Source organism: Gymnodraco acuticeps, unplaced genomic scaffold, assembly GCF_902827175.1.
Source record: "Gymnodraco acuticeps unplaced genomic scaffold, fGymAcu1.1, whole genome shotgun sequence".
Taxonomy (NCBI): Eukaryota; Metazoa; Chordata; class Actinopteri; order Perciformes; family Bathydraconidae; genus Gymnodraco; species Gymnodraco acuticeps.
This window is the reverse complement of record NW_022991995.1, coordinates 187765-207386: the sequence shown is the minus strand read 5'-3', so window position 1 is coordinate 207386 and position 19622 is coordinate 187765. Positions and strand designations below refer to the sequence as shown.

General features: G+C 42.0%; 1 protein-coding gene and 1 long non-coding RNA gene across 2 annotated transcripts in view; one reads left to right on the top strand and one right to left on the bottom strand.

Moving 5' to 3' along the window:
* Positions 1-11: 11 nt before the first annotated feature.
* LOC117536397 (zinc finger protein 271-like) overlaps positions 12-19622 on the bottom strand; it is a 69222-nt gene continuing 49611 nt past the window's right edge. Inside the window, exon 5 of the mRNA XM_034201243.1 lies at positions 12-1163. Within this exon, the coding sequence (XP_034057134.1) occupies positions 313-1163 (851 nt within the window). The 3' untranslated portion in view covers positions 12-312. The remainder of the gene's footprint in view (positions 1164-19622) is intronic.
* On the top strand, positions 8163-15744 carry LOC117536400. The gene is made up of 3 exons (XR_004567556.1): positions 8163-8645; positions 8902-9070; positions 15130-15744. It is a non-coding gene; the product is annotated as an uncharacterized LOC117536400 (long non-coding RNA).

Sequence of the window (19622 nt, the reverse complement as noted above, 5' to 3'; positions counted from 1 at the left end):
GACTAGCTGGTCCCTTGTAAAGGTGAGTCCACCTTAAATGAGCAGTGGGTGATCAGCAGGTGAAAGGCAGGACACGGGAACTTGGTCCTGAGGAGATGTAACGATTATTAAACAAGAAATAGTCGAGTCAAGGGGTCGAAGAAATAAACATTTGTGATTATTAGCGAATCGGTTGCAGGTGGGTGAAAACAGGCTTAGGGAGTAACGTATTACATGTAACGGCATTAGGATACAAATGTATTCCCTAACCAACACACTTGGTCTTTTTAAACGATTACGCCATTTAAATCTTTTGTCACAAACTTTGCAAATCTATTTTTCCTCTCCTGTGTGGACTCTCATGTGTCTCTTTAAATGTCCACTCCGTGAAAAAGCTTTCTTACAGACTGTACAGGTGAATGGTTTCTCTCCTGTGTGGACTCTCATGTGTGACTTTAAATGTCCACTATGTGAAAAAGCTTTCTTACAGACTGTACAGGTGAATGGTTTCTCTCCTGTGTGGACTCTCATGTGTGACTTTAAATGTCCACTATGTGAAAAAGCTTTCTTACAGACTGAGCAGGTGAATGGTTTCTCTCCTGTGTGGATTAGCATGTGTGCCTTTAAATGTCCACTCTGTGAAAAAGCTTTCTTACAGACTGAGCAGGTGAATGGTTTCTCTCCTGTGTGGACTCTCATGTGTGCCTTTAAATCTCCACTCTGTGAAAAAGCTTTCTTACAGACTGAGCAGCTGTGTAGAATCTCTCCTGTGTGGACTCTCATGTGTGTCTTTAAACTTCCACTCTGTGAAAAAGCTTTCTTACAGACTGAGCAGCTGAATGGTTTCTCTCCTGTGTGGACTCTCATGTGTCTCTTTAAACTTCCACTCAGTGAAAAAGCTTTCTTACAGACTGAGCAGCTGAATGGTTTCTTTTCAGCACAACGTTGTGGATCACTGACAGATTCATGTCTATTTTTCAGTGAGTTTGAGCCTGATGCAGGTTCTCTGGTCTCTTTCCAATCAGCACTGTCTTCAGTGTCAGGTTCAGAAGAGTCTTCAGTGTCAGGTTCAGAAGAGTCTCCAGTGTCAGGTTCAGAAGATTCTTCAGTGTGGTCCTCAGTCTTTGGTTGCAAACTGCTCTCTGGATCTGAGTTCCTGGCTGGTTCTGGTCCTCGACAGTCATCTCCATCAGCTTCTGTTTCCATATGTTCAGTTTGTCTTTGATGAGGCTGAGAGGACTGAGGTTTCTCTTCATCATCTTCACTCTTCACAGGGTCAGGAGTGAAAGTGGACTTGGTGATATCAGCCTCCTCCAGCTCCTGAAGCTGCTCTCCCTCCTGTTCCTGCTTAATGTGTGGGGGGGGCTCTGGGTCCTCCTGGTCCAGACTGGTGCTCCACTCCTGCTGGTCAGGGAGAAGCTCTTCTTTAACCACCACCAGCTGCTGGACGTCTGCAGGAAACAGGAAACACAGTCAGAACAAACTGTTAAGTGTTAGCATTTAAAAATCTCATCACCATTACAATGGGAGACATTTTGCAGCCCTAATGAATGCCTTTGTTTTTATATTTTCACATTATCTTTCTTAGTCCCACCTATTGTGTATTTATGTTGGCTCAAGTCACCTCATGTAGCCCAGCCCCTTTCCACTTCCAGTTCAAAATGTAAAAAGGTTTTTTCTTCTGGCGTAGCACTAGCCGCAATGTAAACAAGGAATTGTATTTGGGATCGTTCACAGATACACTACGCCTACAGTATAGAATGAAAATACTGTTACAAATAAAAATCCTGCATTCAAACCTTATTTAATTAAAAGTATGCAAGTATTAAGAGAACATTTGACGGCACCTTCTTATGTAACGGTAATGATGGTGCAGTAAAACGTTCCCTGTCAGTTTTTAATTTATGTTGTTTCTTGATTACTTTGTAAGTTGCATTTCACTGCTGCACATGTTCAAAGTTGCGCTTGTATAAATGATTATAGATTATAGATAGTCATTGGAGGCAGTCGCAATTTCTACAGGCTCGCACTACCTGTTAGCATCTGTTAGCATCTAGCTCTCCTGCTTACAAACTTTTAGCCATCCCTGCTTATACAAGTAGTAGTTTTAGTTATCTGCGATCTGCGGAGGCCTACCTGTGAGTACGGCTGTACTGAGGTGTTTTTCCTCCGGAGACGTCGCGAAGAGACGGAGCGGCTCCACCTGTTGCTGCCTGCGATCTGGGATCTGCGATCTACGGAGGCCTGCTCCCACCTGTTAAGTTCGGCTGTACTGGAGAGGTTTTTACCCCGGAGACGTCGCGGAGAGACGGAGCAGCTCTACCTGTTGCTGCCTGCGATCTGCGATCTACGGAGGCCTGCTCCCACCTGTTAAGTTCGGCTGCACTGGAGAGGTTTTTACCCCGGAGTCGTCGCGGAGAGACGGAGTGGATCCACGCTTCGGGCTTGGCCTGCTTCCACCGGGCGTGTGCTGCTGTACGGAGGAGGATTTTACCACGGCTGGGGCCTGCTTCCCACCTGTCCTGGTTCTGCTGTAGCAGAGGCCTGCTTTCACCCCGGGGATACCACGCTGCTGCTTTCGCCTGTCCTTTGTCATTCTGAGAAGACTACTAGATTCAGGTCTGTTCTGCCACCCGCAGTGGGCATCCCCTGCAAAGGTTCGGATGTGTTACACAAACAATTACCGGTTGCCTTGTCACAGTCAATCTGCTCAACAAAATATGATTGTCTTTTTTGTTTTCCTGCGATGATGGTTCTTCAGGACTGCTTCTTAAGCTCTAATCACACTCTCGCAGACTTTTCCATTGATTCTAAAGTAGATGACAATGTATGTGTGTCGCTTAAGAGGAAAAGATGCCTGGTTTTTTTGTTGTTATTACTGTCAGGAAATGTACAACCTAACCCTGGTCCGCCCAGTAGTAGTAGTCAGATCGCTACTCCTGCTGATTTTAAAGCTAGATCTGGGTTGGGTTTCATCCACTTGAATGTGCGCAGTCTGTTAGGTAAACTAGATTTTGTCCGTATCTGGGCAAAATCGACTGACGCTGACGTCATTGTCTTATCAGAAACATGGCTAAACAAATCTATTTTGGCCTCTGACATTGCCTTAAATGGTTTTAATGTGTATCGTACCGACCGGCCTAATAAAGGTGGTGGCGTTGCCATTTATGTTAAGAATAAGTTCAGTGTAACCACATTAGTTTCCAAATCTATCAGTAAGCTATTTGAATTTTTAGCCTTAAATATAGAAGTGGCAAAGGGTCAACAGGTCATGGTAGTGAGTTGTTACAGACCCCCCTTCAGCTGTCAAAGACTCCTTGTCTTCACTAGCAAATATGTTATCACAACTAGACTACAAGGAAATAGTGCTACTTGGAGATTTTAACTGGGACTGGTTAACTGCAGTGTCAGAGGATTTTAAAAACCTTTGTATCTCTTTGAATGTTACTCAGATTGTTGACAGTCCTACTCGCCCAAATATGAAGTCCCCTAATAAATCCTCCCTAATTGATCTCATTTTAACTAATGTTCCCCATAAATATTCATCTGTGGGAGTATTTGCAAATGATCTGAGCGATCACTGTGTTGTAGCCACAATTAGGGACACTAAGGTCCAAAAGGTTAAACCTCGTATTATCATCAAGAGAGACATCAAACATTTTGTGGAGCAGGATTTTGTACATGATCTGTTTGGGTTTGATTGGGATAAAATCGATCTGTGTGCTGATGTAGAAACCGCATGGTCTTATTTTTATCTTGGTTTTATGGAAATTATAGATAGACATGCACCCCTGCGTACATTTAGAGTGAAGGGACGAGACAATCCTTGGTTTTCTGCTGAATTATCTAGTATCCTACATGAGAGAAACAAGGCCTGGGCAAAGGCTAGGAAATCAGGCTCAGAGGTAGAATGGCTGCGTTTTAGGCAGCTAAGAAATAGCTTCACTTCACATGTCAAAAGTGCTAAATCTAAGTATTATCTGTAAGTTACCACAAAGAACCTGAACAACCCTAGACAATTCTGGAAAGCCATAAAATCGATATCCACCGGTGATATCCGTAATGAGCTACCTCCGTGCCTTACCACAGTATCTGGCACTATATCGGATAGGACCACCATACTAAATTGTTTTAATGAGCATTTTGTGTCCTGTGGCTCTCTGTTTCATTCTGTTTCTAATTCTGCTTCTGTGAACACCACAGTCGGTGACTCAGAACAATGTGGTCTGGAAAACCCCTTCAGTTTTACTCCTTTTACTGTTGATGTTGTTTGTGAAGTCTTAACCAAGCTAGATCCTAAAAAGCCGGCTGGTCCGGACAACGTAGAACCTTTCTTTTTAAAGATAGCTGCAGATTTTATTGCTCCACCTCTTACTACTCTTTTTAACCTCTCCCTCAGCACCAACAAAATCCCAAAAGTATGGAAGTCAGCTTATGTCCTGCCACTACTAAAAGGAGGGGAGGCCACCTTATTAAACAATTATAGACCCATCTCTAAATTGTCAGTTCTGGCCAAGGTTCTTGAACGCCTAGTGAGTGAACAGGTAAAGGAGTTTATTTTTCATTGATTGATTGATTGATTATGTAACAATGACATCCTGTCTAAACATCAGTCAGGCTTCAAAAAGCAACATAGCACCATCACTGCCACAATGAAAGTGGTAAATGATATTACGAGTATTTTAGATAATAAGCAGAGTTGTGCAGCTCTATTTGTTGACCTATCCAAAGCTTTTGATACTGTCGATCATCGCATTTTGAAGCAAAGGCTGGTCAGTATAGGCATGTCCAGCCATGCAGTAGGGTGGTTTGTGAACTACCTCTCTGAAAGGTCCCAATGTGTTCAGTTTGATGGGCTGTCTTCTGAGTGGTTAAACATCACTAATGGTGTACGACAAGGTTCAGTTTTAGGTCCGCTATTATTCTCTATCTATATTAATAGTTTAGGTGAAAATGTCGAAGGAGCAACCTTACATTTTTATGCGGACGATACCGTTATGTACTGTGCAGGTGCCTCGATTAACGAGGCTGTTGTTAAATTACAGGCTGTTTTTAACATTATTCAGGCTCAGCTCTCTGAGCTTAAGCTTCTTTTAAATGTGGATAAAACCAAGGTAATGCACTTTTCGAAAGCTAAAGCTAAAAATACACCAGAGACTGCTTTGGATATTGTAACTACGCAAGAAATACAACTTGAAGTGGTTACCTGTTACAAATACTTGGGTATCTGGCTTGATGACTGTCTCACTTTTAAACTTCATGTCAATAACCTGCTTAAAAAGCTGAGGGTTAGGCTAGGTTTCTTTTACAGAAATAAGTCCTGTTTCTCGCTTGAGGCCAGGAAAAGGCTAGTCACCGTGACCTTTTTACCTGTGCTGGATTATGGTGATTTGTTATATATGAATGCACCTGCCAATTACCTGAGCAAGTTAGATGCTGCGTATCACAGTGCACTGAGATTTTTAACAAATTGTAAAGCACTTACGCATGACTGTACCCTGTATACCAAGGCGGTTATGCCATCACTTACTGTACGTACGGAGGCTCAGTCACTGGTACTTTTTCATTTACAAAGCCATGTTGGATAAACTACCATCTTATATCTGCTCCCTGATCTCTCTGCGAATTGAAAGTACTTATTGCCTTAGATCGCATGCTGTGGTTTTATTAAATGTGCCAAGTGCTAGGACTGTCTTAGGGAAGAAAGCTTTTAGATGTGCAGCTCCACTAACATGGAACAGTCTGCAAAAAGAATGGAAAATTACCACGCTAGTACCACTATATGTTTTTAAAGCTCGGTTGGATGCTACAAAATCAGATGCTTTTGGTAACTGTACTTGTAGTTAAATATGTAAATTGTAATCCCTGTACATGTTGCTGTATGATGTCCTTTTGTTGTTCTGTTGTTTATGTCTTCTTGTGGAACCTACTGCTGCAGGTCTCCCTTGAAAAAGAGATCATTGATCTCAATGGGATTTTACCTGGATAAATAAAGGTTTTGAATTGAATTGAATTGGGAACCTGCTAAATGTTCAAATATGTGTGTTTTTTATATACAGTACATAAAAAACTTTACATTTACTATTTACTATAGTAAATGGTAAAACTTTAGTTTTTTTACAGTTTTTTTAGTGTATTTCATAATTACAGGAAATCATAATCAATGTACAAGAATAAACGGTTTATTGAAATGGGTCATGTATTTCAACCAAAACAAACTGTAAAAATGGAATACATTATTTATCTGTTTTTTTAGCAGTTTTTAAATGTGAATTTAACAAAACTAACCGTAAAAATAAATGATTTTCTGTTGGCAAAATTAGCTGCATTTTCTGTAATTTTACTAAAAAATACTTTTGTTATGCCAATATATCACTGTCAAATACATAATACTGTTAATACTCGTTTAAAAAATGTATAATTGCAAGACAATATATGAGTAAAGAAAGAAATATTTTGTAATTTTGCTTAATTTAACCACTACCTTACATTGATAAACTGAAAAACACAGGTATTGACTATCCTATTAGAGTAAAAAAAACTACATTTTAACACATTTTGACTTTCCCTTTATTGCTACATTTGTATTAATTTGAAGATGTAATAGTTAAATATGTGAATTTCATGTTATAAAAACTGTGTAAAACCATAGAGTTAAAACAAAACTTGACTGTTATTAACATGTTGGGTGCGAATTCCTACCAGAGCACAATTCAGATATAACACGATGCTATAACCCACCAGTAACAGCCATAGACTGTGGGTTATAGGAGACATTTGTCTATGCCATGATACATCTATAAACTAGCTCAGAGCTGTCAGCATTCACTGCAGGCAAACCTAATGTGACCATTCACTTATGATTTCTAAGAAGAAGAAGATATAATGTATTCATCCCTCAGAGGGAAATGTCTTCCCCCACTCGGTTGTGTTTAAACACATTACACACACAGGGAGGATATACTGTACATGCACAAACTATGGGCATAGATATGTCTCATAATTATTTGTGTGAACATAAAATAATTTGTGTGTAAATATGTGATTTGTAAATGTAAAACACCACAAATGCATTTAAAAGATTTGCAAACTCACAAATAAATGTGCAAGTGTAAAACGGATCTGCAAATACGCTAAATATTTTCACAAATAAAAAAAGATTTGTGAATATCTCTTTAACATTTACACCTTTCGATCAGGCATTTGTGAATCCATTTTGTATTTGTCGAACAAAAATGCGCTTGCGGATCTCAAATCTCTGCTCGTGGATCTCACATTTCTGCTCGTGGATCGTCTTTTTACACACACGGAATTTTGAGACATATTTTCCGCCGGTCTCGGCTAAAAATCTACTCGTGTCACTCGGTTATTTTCGGAAACCACGTGATGGCCTGCTGATGACGACATTTCCGCATGATTTCAAAGTAAGAGCATGATGGTTTGTTTAATGCTCTGTTTTTGATTATAATGAACAGCGGAACGTTAGATGCATTCTTTATCACCATCATCATCATCATGTTATAGTGATAGTTAGTTTGTGTTAGTTTATTGGTTCAATACAGCATTTATTGAGCACTTTCGTTGATGTTGATAAATGTATTCAGTCCAGTAAAGCGGACTTCGAGTTGAAAGGAAGTTCACAGAAGCCCTTTAGCTACAAGAACAATTAACTTCTGTTAATGATAAAGATGTGTGTGCGTTGAGGAACAAGTGTGTATCTATTGCAGCAGCTAGATGGGATTACTGCTCAAACTATACCTGTACTTGTGTTTTATTGATTTCTCTGTTTTATTCTTTCATAATGTGAGGACTGAATTGCTACACACATTGTGGAGTAGTTGGCTTAAACATGTTTTATTACTCTGTATGAAGAAGGAGCAGTTATGCAGGACAGGAGACTAGGTGGGGGAGGAGACATTCTTCTTAAGATCTCCAGCATGTCAAGTAGCAGGGAAGTCTACATATCTTGAATAATATATGTGTGTGTTTAATTACTTTGTATTAATAATAGCAATCTGTAACAAGAAGCTGGAAATATGATAAGTGAAACAATTGTATTTTGGAGTAAGTGGAGAGGGCTGCATGTGAAACGGTGTGTGTTAAACCGGGCCGCAGAGAAGGGAGGAGGGGAGAATGCATGTTGTGACCGGACACCTTAGAATGTGTCGCCTGTTTGTGTCTGCCAATCAGTGATCTCCTTGAGGGAGTCTCTGCATAACTCCTCCCACGGGAACTACCATATGTCTCTGTGAAGTCCTATTTCTCGTTCTCTCTTCCTCCTGCTGACAAGACAAGACAAGACAGTTAGATTTCCCAGCGGGAGGAACCAGAGCCGGGGTAATCCGGATTACTTCGTGATGTTGTGTTATTGTATATTTTGCCATTAAATCAGCATATTTGTTATAACCTGACCCTGGTTGCTTTGAATTCTTCCTCTGTTAATCTGACCCCTTCACAAAAGGACACGCGGAGGCAGAGGGGGGGGGGCCTCAGAGCCCCCGCCAGAGTGTGACTCCTGCCCCAACAGTACCGGACTGGCCATCTGTAGAATCACCAAACGCGCGGATCGGTTAGCTGTTTTTAAACGGCATCATTGAAGTTGCGCTGACAGACGACAGAGGTCCACCGTTTCCCAGTCTGCCCCTGCCGGCCATCATCTACTCTAGGTAATACACTGACTATAGATAAGCACTGTACCTTATAAAACCCCACTTTAAACACCCAAACTATCCCTTTATGATGTGACCTTTTCTACACTGTCAACATTAGGAAACACTAAAGAAAGAAAAGAAAGCTGCAGGAGCTGATCATTCCTAAAAGACAATTGGCCATGTGATCACCAGTAAAAAACAACAACAATCTGCACTAAATATGTTTTGGATTTGTAAATGTTTTGTGACTTTTTCCTTTGTGCACCTTAAGGGAGTTCTCCCCTGACAGCTGGACACTACATGATAGCAGAGGATCAGACCATCGTCAGTGGCAGTGTCCTGAATGTTGTCGACGCCCTGATGCTGATGTTTGCAGCATATTACTGCGTCAACATCAGTTATCGCTCAGAACTGGGAGCTACCCTGGAGTTCTTGCAGAGGTAAGACTTGAATTGTGATTATTAAGTCATTCCATCTTAAACCACAGTAGTTTTGATGTCTTCAGTATAAATCTAGAAAGTAGGACCAATTTAAATAAATAAAAAACTTTAAAAGAGAAGATTTGTCCAAACTTTTGACTGCGTCTAATACGAGTGTATATCTCTCTCAAAATATATATATTCTGTGTGTGAGAATATATTATAAATACATTGATTGATGAGATTTTACATTAATTTATATAAATGTTTTAATTACTTAGTGACCTTTGTACTAGTTCCCCTATTCTTTATTAAGTAACATTTTAGATGTGTTTAATTGATTATTGAACATATTTATTAGGGAGGCTCCGATCACCAATTTTGGGGCCGATCGCCAAAATCAGCATCGGCCGATACCGATCGCCGATCCGATTGAGTGGGCGGAGCCTATGGGGATCTTCCATTTAAAGTGATGTTTAAAACTCAGTTAATGGGGCTCATTCACTGGAGCTTCCACAAACAACAACCAACATAATTATTACAAATGAAATGAAGTACATTATTCAAGTTTACATTAACTGTGGATAATAACACGGGAGTCTCTCTCTCTCGCTCGCTCTCTCTCTCTGATCCAGTAATGAGTGACCCAACAGTGAAGAATAAGCATATGTATAACTAATTTAGCTTGTTCCAGAGGTAGATCAAATAGCTATTTGATATATATAATTTCTGTTGCAAACCGCTATTTTATTGTCCTTTTCGGACACCTTAAAATAGTGCCAGACTGGTGAAGCCATTTTGGTGAGCTTGTTTTGCCGCGCACAGTGAGTATCGGCCGATATCGATCAGTGGCCGATCGATTGGAGCATCCCTAATATTTATTCATTGATTTCTTTATGAATTATTTGTCACATATGCATACAATGCATACAGAGTTAAGGCTGTTATGACAGTGTTGCGACATGCTTTATGGCATGCGAGGGACTGCTTTACTTCAGATTAAGCCCGTGAGTTGTGTGGTTGCTGCCGACTGTAATGTCCTTGACTTACTGTACAATAAACCTGAGTCGTGAAAGATACTCGACCCTCGATCATTCTACATGGGGTCAGAAGTGACCGGTGAGTCACAGGAATTAAACAAGACAAAGTAGAGGAATATAGACGGCGGAATGGCCAAGTTTAATCCCCCAGCAAACTTTTCGTTTAATTAGCCGACTGAATAGCCAGAATGGAGGCAACGCTTTGAGCAGTACAGACTCGATACTAAACTCGACAAAGATGACGGGAAAGTGCAGGTGAACATATTCAGGCAGAAAACATATTCAAGTTCAACGAGTACTTTTTCCCGAGGAGGAACGTTATCCATGAGAGGGCATGTTTCCACCAGCGGGTCCAGCGGCCAGGGGAGAAGGCAGAGGGTTTCATCCCAGCCCTGTATGATCTATCTGAACACTGTGAGTTTGGCGTAAGCCGAGATGAGAATATCCGTGACCGAATTGTTGTCGGGATATGAGACAGAGAGCTCTCGCGCAGGCTGCAGCTAACACTAGCACTGACGATACGGACCATCAGGCAGTCAGAGGAGGTCGCAGCACAAGTGAGTCTGCAGGAAGACACAGTGGGATCAGTACAGGAGGTGAGATTCAAAGAAAACAATAACAAATGGAAACCTCAACAACATCAAGGCAAGTCAAAAGACAGAAAATGGGGGGAAAGTGAAAGGAAATGTGGGAAATCACAGCATAGCAAGGAAGAAGAGTGTCCTGCAGCTAAAGCTACATGCCACAAGTGCAATAAAATAGGACATTGGGCCAGAGTGTGCCGAAACAGCAATAGATCAGTGAGTGAGGTCACAGGGACTGTACAGGCTGAGCAGACCCATTATTTCTTAGGCTCAGTGTGCAGTGCAGATGAGAAAGAGCAGTGGACAGTACAGCTCCAGGTGGATTCTACTCCAATGGAATTTAAAATTGACACAGGAGCTGATGTCAGCGTCTTATGTGAGGATGCATTTCACACACTCACTCCACCAAAAACACTGAAACCAGCTGACATCCCATTAGACAGCCCAGGAGGTGAACTGTTGTGTCTGGGACGCTTTAATGCTACAGTTAGTTACAAGGGAAAGAACTACCTATTTGAAGCATATGTAGTCCGTGGCCAGAGTGTCAATAACCTACTCAGCCGGGATCTGTCAGTGGAGATGAACCTGGTGAGGCGTGTTGATGAAGTGAAATTCACTACCAGTGAACATCTTCAAGCCTATGGTGAGCACGGCACACTAAAAACTGAACCTGTTAAAATCCAATTAAAGGATGGGGCTCAACCATATGCAGTGCATACAGCACGTCGTGTGGCCTTCCCAATGTTACAGATGGTAAAAGAGGAACTGCAGAGGATGGAGAAGAACGGTGTCATCGAGAAGGTAACACAGCCAACTGAATGGTGTGCTCCTATGGTGCCCGTTCTAAAGAAAACCACAGGCAAAGCCAGGATCTGTGTGGACCTGAAAAGACTAAATGAGTCAGTAAAAAGAGAGCGCTACATCTTACCTACCTCTGATGAAATAACTGCAAAGCTAAGTGGTGCAACTGTGTTTTCCTCTCTCGACGCTGCAAGTGGGTTCTGGCAAATCCCACTGCGCCCAGTCAGCTGTAAATTAACAACCTTTATAACACCGTTTGGCAGGTACTGTTTCAAAAGGTTACCTTTCGGGATTTCCAGTGCGCCTGAGATCTTCCAGCAGAAAATGCTAGAGACTCTGCAGGGGCTGGAAGGCGTTGAAGTCTTCATGGACGATATCCTGGTCTATGGGACATCGACAGAACAGCACGACGCCAGACTCGAGAAGGTACTACAGCGTGTTGAGTCAGCAGGCTTAAAACTCAATAAAGATAAATGCTCCCTCAGACAAAGCCAGCTACGCTTTCTGGGACATCTCATCGACCAGTCAGGAGTCAGGCCCGAACCTGATAAAGTTGAAGCCATACATCAGCTGGCTCCACCAGGAAACGTCCATGAGCTGAAAAGAGTCCTGGGCATGGTGAACTACCTGGGTACGTTCCAAACCTTTCCACAATAGGTCAACCACTGTCCGAGCTTCTGAAGAGCAGGAACATCTGGACCTGGGATCACTCACAGCAGTCAGCTTTTGAGAACATTAAGACAATGCTGACCACGGCACACTGTGGTCTACCATAGCCTACTGTTCGAGGCGTCTCACAGAAGCGGAGACACGCTACGCCCAGATAGAAAATGAGTACTTGGCTAGAGTATGGGCCCGTGAGAAGTTTGACAAGTATCTATGTGGCTTGGATCAGTTCAGGCTGGAGACCGACCACAAACCATTAGTGCCACTGATCAACAAACAAAGCCTAGATAACGTCCCCTTGAGAGGTCAGTGTCTACTAATGAGGCTCATGAGGTACAAACCTTTAGCAGAGCACGTGCCTGGGAAGACCCTTGTTGTCGCCGACACTGTCCCGAAGCCCACAGACACATACAAAGGAAGAGACTGACACTCAAGAAGATGTGGCATGCTATGTAGCCACAGTGATACAGGGCATCCCATCATCATTTTGCAGAACATACATGAGGGACACCAGGGGCCACTGATAGCCCTTATGTGCTATAGATCCACTCCCTGTACTACCACAGGAGTCAGTCCAGCAGAACTGCTAATGGGGAGAAAGATCAGAACGATGCTCCCGACACTCGAGAAAAATCTACGGCCTAAATGGCCTAACAGACAGATTGTCAGACAAAAGGACACGAGTGAGAAAGCAAAACAAGCCTTTTATCACAACCGACGACATGGTGCCAGGCATCTACCAGCTCTACAGCCAGGAGACACAGTCTACACCAAGCTCCACAACGAGAAGTCCTGGAAGACACCAGCAATCGTCTCAAAAGAGTGTGTTACTCCGAGGTCTTACCTCATTAACACACAAGGAGGTGCAGTGCTCCGGCGGAACTGACTTCATCTCCGGGCAGAAGCAACTTCCCGACCTGCACAGCACATCCCACTAACACCAGCAGAGAGTGCTGTGGCGATTTCCCAGCCTGTAAGCGCCAACACACCAGAGACTGCTACCCTGAAACCAAGTGAGGTGACGACCCACACACCAACACCAGGACGTGTTCAGACCAGGTCGTGTCAGTAAGCCGGCCACTAGGTTGGATTTGTAGACAGGAGTGTTTTGGGTGTTTCACAATGACCTCTGGGGGTGAAGCAGAAAAAAAACACCTATGGCCTTTGGGGGGGAGCAACACAGGTGGACTCTGAGTCTGCAGAATGTTGGGTTCTGTGTATTGTGAATGTTATGCACACCTGATATTACTGCTGCAATGTTTAGAAAAGAAAACTTGCATCTTGAATTTTATTTTAGAACAGCACTACTGAAGGTATTGGTTACCCATCTTTATCAACATTAAGTTAACCTGTATTCATAGGACACTTTTGGCTGGTCAGTACGACTGAATGAACATTTGCTATCACAGTTTGACTGTTGTTTACTATTACAGGATGATGCTGTGACTAATCTGTCAAAACTCTTTACAGTTATTTAAAATTAAATAACTAGGAAAAAAGGGAGATGTCACATATGCATACAATGCATACAGAGTTAAGGCTGTTATGACAGTGTTGCGACATGCTTTACGGCATGCGAGGGACTTGCAGGTCTGATCTGTATGCATACAATGCATACAGATCAGACCTGCAGCAAGTGCTGATAAAGGGTCTAAAGTGTTATTAATGTGATAATAAAGTGCTACTGAAGAGTGTAAAGTGTTAATTAAGGGTAAAGGGAACAGACCTGCTCTGTGTATCCGAAGCTGAGGCTGTAAAACAGCGTCCAGTAGTTTCTGGAGTCTCTTGTTCTCCTCTTTGGAAAGAAACAGCTCCTCCTCGAGCTCTGCTATTGTTTGTTCAAACAGAGCAAATATCTCTTCATTAGCAGCAGTGAGTCGCTGCTTCTTCACCGACAGCAGCATTTGGACTTTACTCATGTTTCCTAGATCACCTTTTCCTGCAGACTCCGTTAAACACACCGTTTCTCTCTGCATCAAACTCTCAATCTGACTAGTGTTGCTAACGTGTTTCCAGCTAGCATGCTAAGCTAGCTCCTATAGTCCGAGGTAAACGCTCCAGAAAAAAGAGCACACAGTCCATTCGGAGGTTTATCCAGACACACAGATGATGGACCAGTAGAGCTGGAGCTCACACACACTTTCTCAGGAACACAGAGAGAGAGAGAGAGAACCGTAGCGACGAGACGCCAAGTGGATCCAGGTTCTTCTTCTTCTTCTTCTCTCGGTTTTTTGGCGGATTGCAAACAGCTTTCAGGTGCATACCGCCACCTACTGTACAATAAAGTGTATCACCATATCATCCAATCACCACTTGTGGAATTATACCATTATGTTGTTTACGTTGTTTTAAATTCTTCCAATCAGTGGCGGTGCTAGGGGGTGGCTACTTTGGCTCAAGCCCGGATGTTTTCTGAAAAGCCCCGGATGTTTCACTTAAAACATTTTTTTTTTAACGGAGTTATTTCAGAGGTTGCTCTGATACCATTGTTTAATGTATGTGATTAACCACTCTGACACCTAACAAATAAATATGCAATTTATTGCTGTAAATCTGTAAACATCTTATTGTTTTTATAAATGGTTTAGCATTCACAGGAAAATGATTTAGGGATAATGTACTGATGTGCTTAGCTACTTAACATATACAACTACCTAAAAACAAAAACCTTCTTTTGGTGTTAAAGTGAAATAAGATAAATAAAATCATGCACTGAAAAGTTATGTTTATGGGAAATAATCAATTTAATGTCATTGATTAGATCAATGGGCAATTTGACTGGGCCTGACATGTTTTATATAAGTTAGAAATCTTGTTTTGTTTTTAATCGCTGCCACACATTTTTACAAATCATTTAAAAAAAGTCAATCCCTGGTTTTATTGATTAGGCTTAATGCTAGACCACAAAGCCTATATTGTATAATAGCTTCTTGTTAATATGCCTAATTTAAAGTGAATATGCTTTTCTTTCTTTCTTTTCAACATGGAGGACGAGCATGACAGCATCGTGGACCAAACTATGAAGGTGCTTGTGATCCATGATGCCAGGGACGGGACCAGCAGATGTGTCCATTGTCAGAGAGGGAGACAGAGTTTTGTGCGGAAACCAAACAAAGGCATGTGCATTGTTGATGGGATTCATCTCTACGCCCTCAACCTGGAATACCCCAACAAGCTCAAATACACATTTGAGGTATTCTAAAAACAGTTTTTGGAGCTTGATGGAGCCAAGCTGCTCAAAAAGGTCCAGAGCCGCAAATAAACAATTTGTTCTGAAGTGGATGTTGACTTGTTTTAGTGCCGAGTGACACAAACACAAAATAATGTGATGTGGAATGTAATGGATGTGGAGAAACCTTTTTCTGTTAAAAGTGGACTGTTTACTGGCACTCAAAGGTTTTAATAGTTGAGTAAATTGCACTTGGAAGATTATGTTAAAAATGTTTACAATTTCCATGCACTTTACTGTTAAAACAATGTGATTGTGTGACTATTTTGAAGATTCTGCTCAGTTAACAATTGAAATGCACTTAACTGTTTAAATAATCTCAATGTATGGCCATATTGCACTTATACATTTGGTCAATAAAAAAAAACATGATCAATAAAATCTTGTGTGGCAATATATTGTTTACTGGTAACCTTACAAATAAAGTAATATTAATGTGTAATATGGATCAATTATTAAGTAAATAGATGCCTACGATTAGGAGTAAATATTACTCATTTATAAGTAATACGTTTTAAGTAATTGAGTTAGATTTTACTTAATTTCTTAAAGTAAGTCTTATATATTAAATATTAGTAACCTTTACCCAAAAAACATTGGGTAAAATCTACTCAAAAGAAGTGTGTGCAAATTGTTACCCCCATTTAGAGAGTAGATCTTATAGGTTGATTTTTACAGTGTAGCTCTTACCCCCTCACCTTCTGTTCCCAGTGTCCCCATCAGGCTCCTCTTCCTTCCTGGTAGCTCTTACCCCCTCACCTTCTGTTCCCAGTGTCCCCATCAGGCTCCACTCCCTTCCTGGTAGCTCTTACCCCCTCACCTTCTGTTCCCAGTGTCCCCATCAGGCTCCACTCCCTTCCTGGTAGCTCTTACCCCCTCACCTTCTGTTCCCAGTGTCCCCATCAGGCTCCACTCCCTTCCTGGTAGCTCTTACCCCCTCACCTTCTGTTCCCAGTGTCTCCATCAGGCTCCACTCCCTTCCTGGTAGCTCTTACCCCCTCACCTTCTGTTCCCAGTATCTCCATCAGGCTCCACTCCCTTCCTGCCTCTCTTACCCCCTCACCTTCTGTTCCCAGTGTCCCCATCAGGCTCCACTCCCTTCCTGGTAGCTCTTACCCCCTCACCTTCTGTTCCCAGTGTCCCCATCAGGCTCCACTCCCTTCCTGGTAGCTCTTACCCCCTCACCTTCTGTTCCCAGTGTCCCCATCAGGCTCCACTCCCTTCCTGCCTCTCTTACCCCCTCACCTTCTGTTCCCAGTGTCCCCATCAGGCTCCACTCCCTTCCTGGTAGCTCTTACCCCCTCACCTTCTGTTCCCAGTATCTCCATCAGGCTCCACTCCCTTCCTGCCTCTCTTACCCCCTCACCTTCTGTTCCCAGTGTCCCCATCAGGCTCCACTCCCTTCCTGGTAGCTCTTACCCCCCACCTTCTGTTCACAGTGTCTCCATCAGGCTCCACTCCCTTCCTGGTAGCTCTTACCCCCTCACCTTCTGTTCCCAGTGTCCCCATCAGGCTCCACTCCCTTCAAGCCTCTCTGACCCTGTATCTTAGTTGTTCCCTCTCTGTTTTGTACATGTTACAGTGTAATATGATGTGTTCCACATTTTCTTTCACTCCACACCCCCTGCATTCTTCAACTTTGCTTTTTCCCATTATAAACATTGTTCCATTTAATCCTGTATGATCCAGTTTGAGTCTAGTGATGATCTCCTCCCGTCTGTTCCCTTCTGTATAGATCTTTGTTATGACTGATTTCTGTAACTTGTGGTATCTCCTCCCTTTCTGATCTTCCTCCCACCTCGTCTGTCATATTTCCATACCCTTCTTCTTAATTATTGCTTTTCCTTCTCCTTTTCCAAGTGAAACTGGTATTGCTATTTCTTTTTCTAACGCTAACTTATCAGCATGCTCATTGAACCCACTCATGCATGGCGTTATATTTGTGCCTCCATCCTGAACACGCAATGAAACATGTTGAGCATAAAAAATGCTATTGAGCGCGCACTTGAACATTTTTGAACACAGAGAAATATATTTTCTCTCATAACATTTCTGCTCCGTGCGCAAGCAGACCGCTGCACGCGCTCTCTCTCCCCAACACATTCTCACTCCCAACCCGTCACATATTGACGGACGGTCAGGGCCCCTCCCCGTTACTCTATTACGGACAGGGCACCCCTTGAGAGTCAGTTTTCAACGGGCAGGGCGTCCCATAGACCTTCATAGACCTCCCATAGCGTTGATAATAGACCAACAATATCCTACACTTCCACTGGACGTGGATTCTAAAAGCACAATATACACTTCTCGCTAGAAATCTAATCAAAAAGCATTTTAATGGCCAAACTATTCCACAATTTAGGATTTTCCAGAGAGGGTTATTTGTGAATAAACGTGAGCATATTGTTTCTTACACGACCACTAGAGGTGTTACACTTTAAAACGTGGCTATGGGTCGTAATCTAAGCTGCTTAAACAATCAACCTATTTGGTCGTTTTTTGTAGGAGGACAGGCTGTAATAGACGCCATGAGAACGCTCCCCGGCAAATGCTACCTGACGGTCGGTTGTTATTATCAATATTCATGGGCGTAGGCCGTAGGAAGCATCCTGAATGTGTGGAAGGGTTTGGGGATCCCCCTCACGAAAAAAAAAAAAATAGATTTCCTGTATTCTGCTGCATTTGAACAGGTGGTTTGATACTTTTATGTGGCTATACTAGCATGAGGAAAATGATGGGTACATTTTGTAATTTCATCCAGTAGTAAAGAAAGGAAACATATTTGATTATTAATTCAGAGCCGTCTTTGAATTTTTAAAAAGCAGTTTAAATGCCCATTTTTTGTACATTTATATACAACAATAAATATTTGTGAGTGCATTGAGAGATATTGTTGAGGAGAGTCATTTATATATAAATCGCAAAATACATTTGTGAATCCTTCTGTGAGCATAATTAATATTGAGACTGATCTGACTCCATACAGATGTTAAGTTCACCTAGGAATGGTATCATTGACTTAAATGTTCAAAGAAATATTGCTCTTCTGTTTATATTGGTCACATGATGCCCCTTGACTATAATAGCCTACTACAGTGCCCCAAGCAGTAGGTAGAATATTAGCTAGTCTATGTAATGTGCACAGAAAATAAATAGTTAACTGAATACTGGGATGGAAATTGCCTATAAGCACTCAGTAAAACATAAACACACACAAAAAGCTTCTGAATGATAAGAAGTATAATTAAAACATAATGCATATTACCATTTTGAGAGAGAGTACCTTAAAGAACTCAGAAAATAATCTCTTATCGAACTGAGGCTCCAGTAAAACACACTGACTGCGTCTCTACATGGACATCATGGTGTTTACATGAGCACAGAGAGATCGGTTATTCATGTAACCTGTTTACATGATAAATACTAGTAACCTGGCATTTCGATGCCTTTTCTCATCTAAACTATTCAGTATTTGTATCTCTCTATCATGACATAAAGACGAAACTCCTCTCCAGAAGTGAGCCGCCGCCGCCATCACTGTTAACTGATTACCTGCTACCAGCTGAACACTTACTTTTCTCTTCTTTTAATTTGTTTTTCTTATGTCCATGTTGTCTGGGGGAGAAAACATATCAAACCAAGAGATCGTCAGCTTTGATTTTCGCTGTATTAACAATGTCCTGAACACTTGGTGTGTGTGCCTTACATCTGCTACCTGCATCGCTTCATACAACAGATCTGAGCTGTCCAACTATACAACACTCCTTGAACATGCGCGCGCTATGGGAGAATCTGCCTTGGTACAAAGTAGTAGTGAAAACATGGTACGGAGTTTCATTGATTTGGGCATTCTCTCAATAAGCAAGTGGAATGGATTTGATAGTGAAGCACTGACACAGCGCTCTACAAAGTGCGGCGAGTGGATAGACCGATTCACGAACTTTCCACATGGTAAAAGTGGGGGGGTCTAAACTAATCATTTCAAAAAGTGGGGGGGACTTGTCCCACCCTCATATAATGGCTGCGACGCCCATGTCAATATTAATATAATAATTATGTATTTTTTAATAGTCACACTCGATTTCGCCGATTTTCTTGTTGCCCCAACTGGTCGACACCTCTTTTAGCAGAAACAAAGGCTACATTAATGTATTAAATCGATGTTAATCCATGTGTGTGGTTGTGGAATTAATGGACATGCCGTTGTGCGATTGCGCAACGCCCCTGCTGAAAAGGAAAACCCCCCCGCAGGA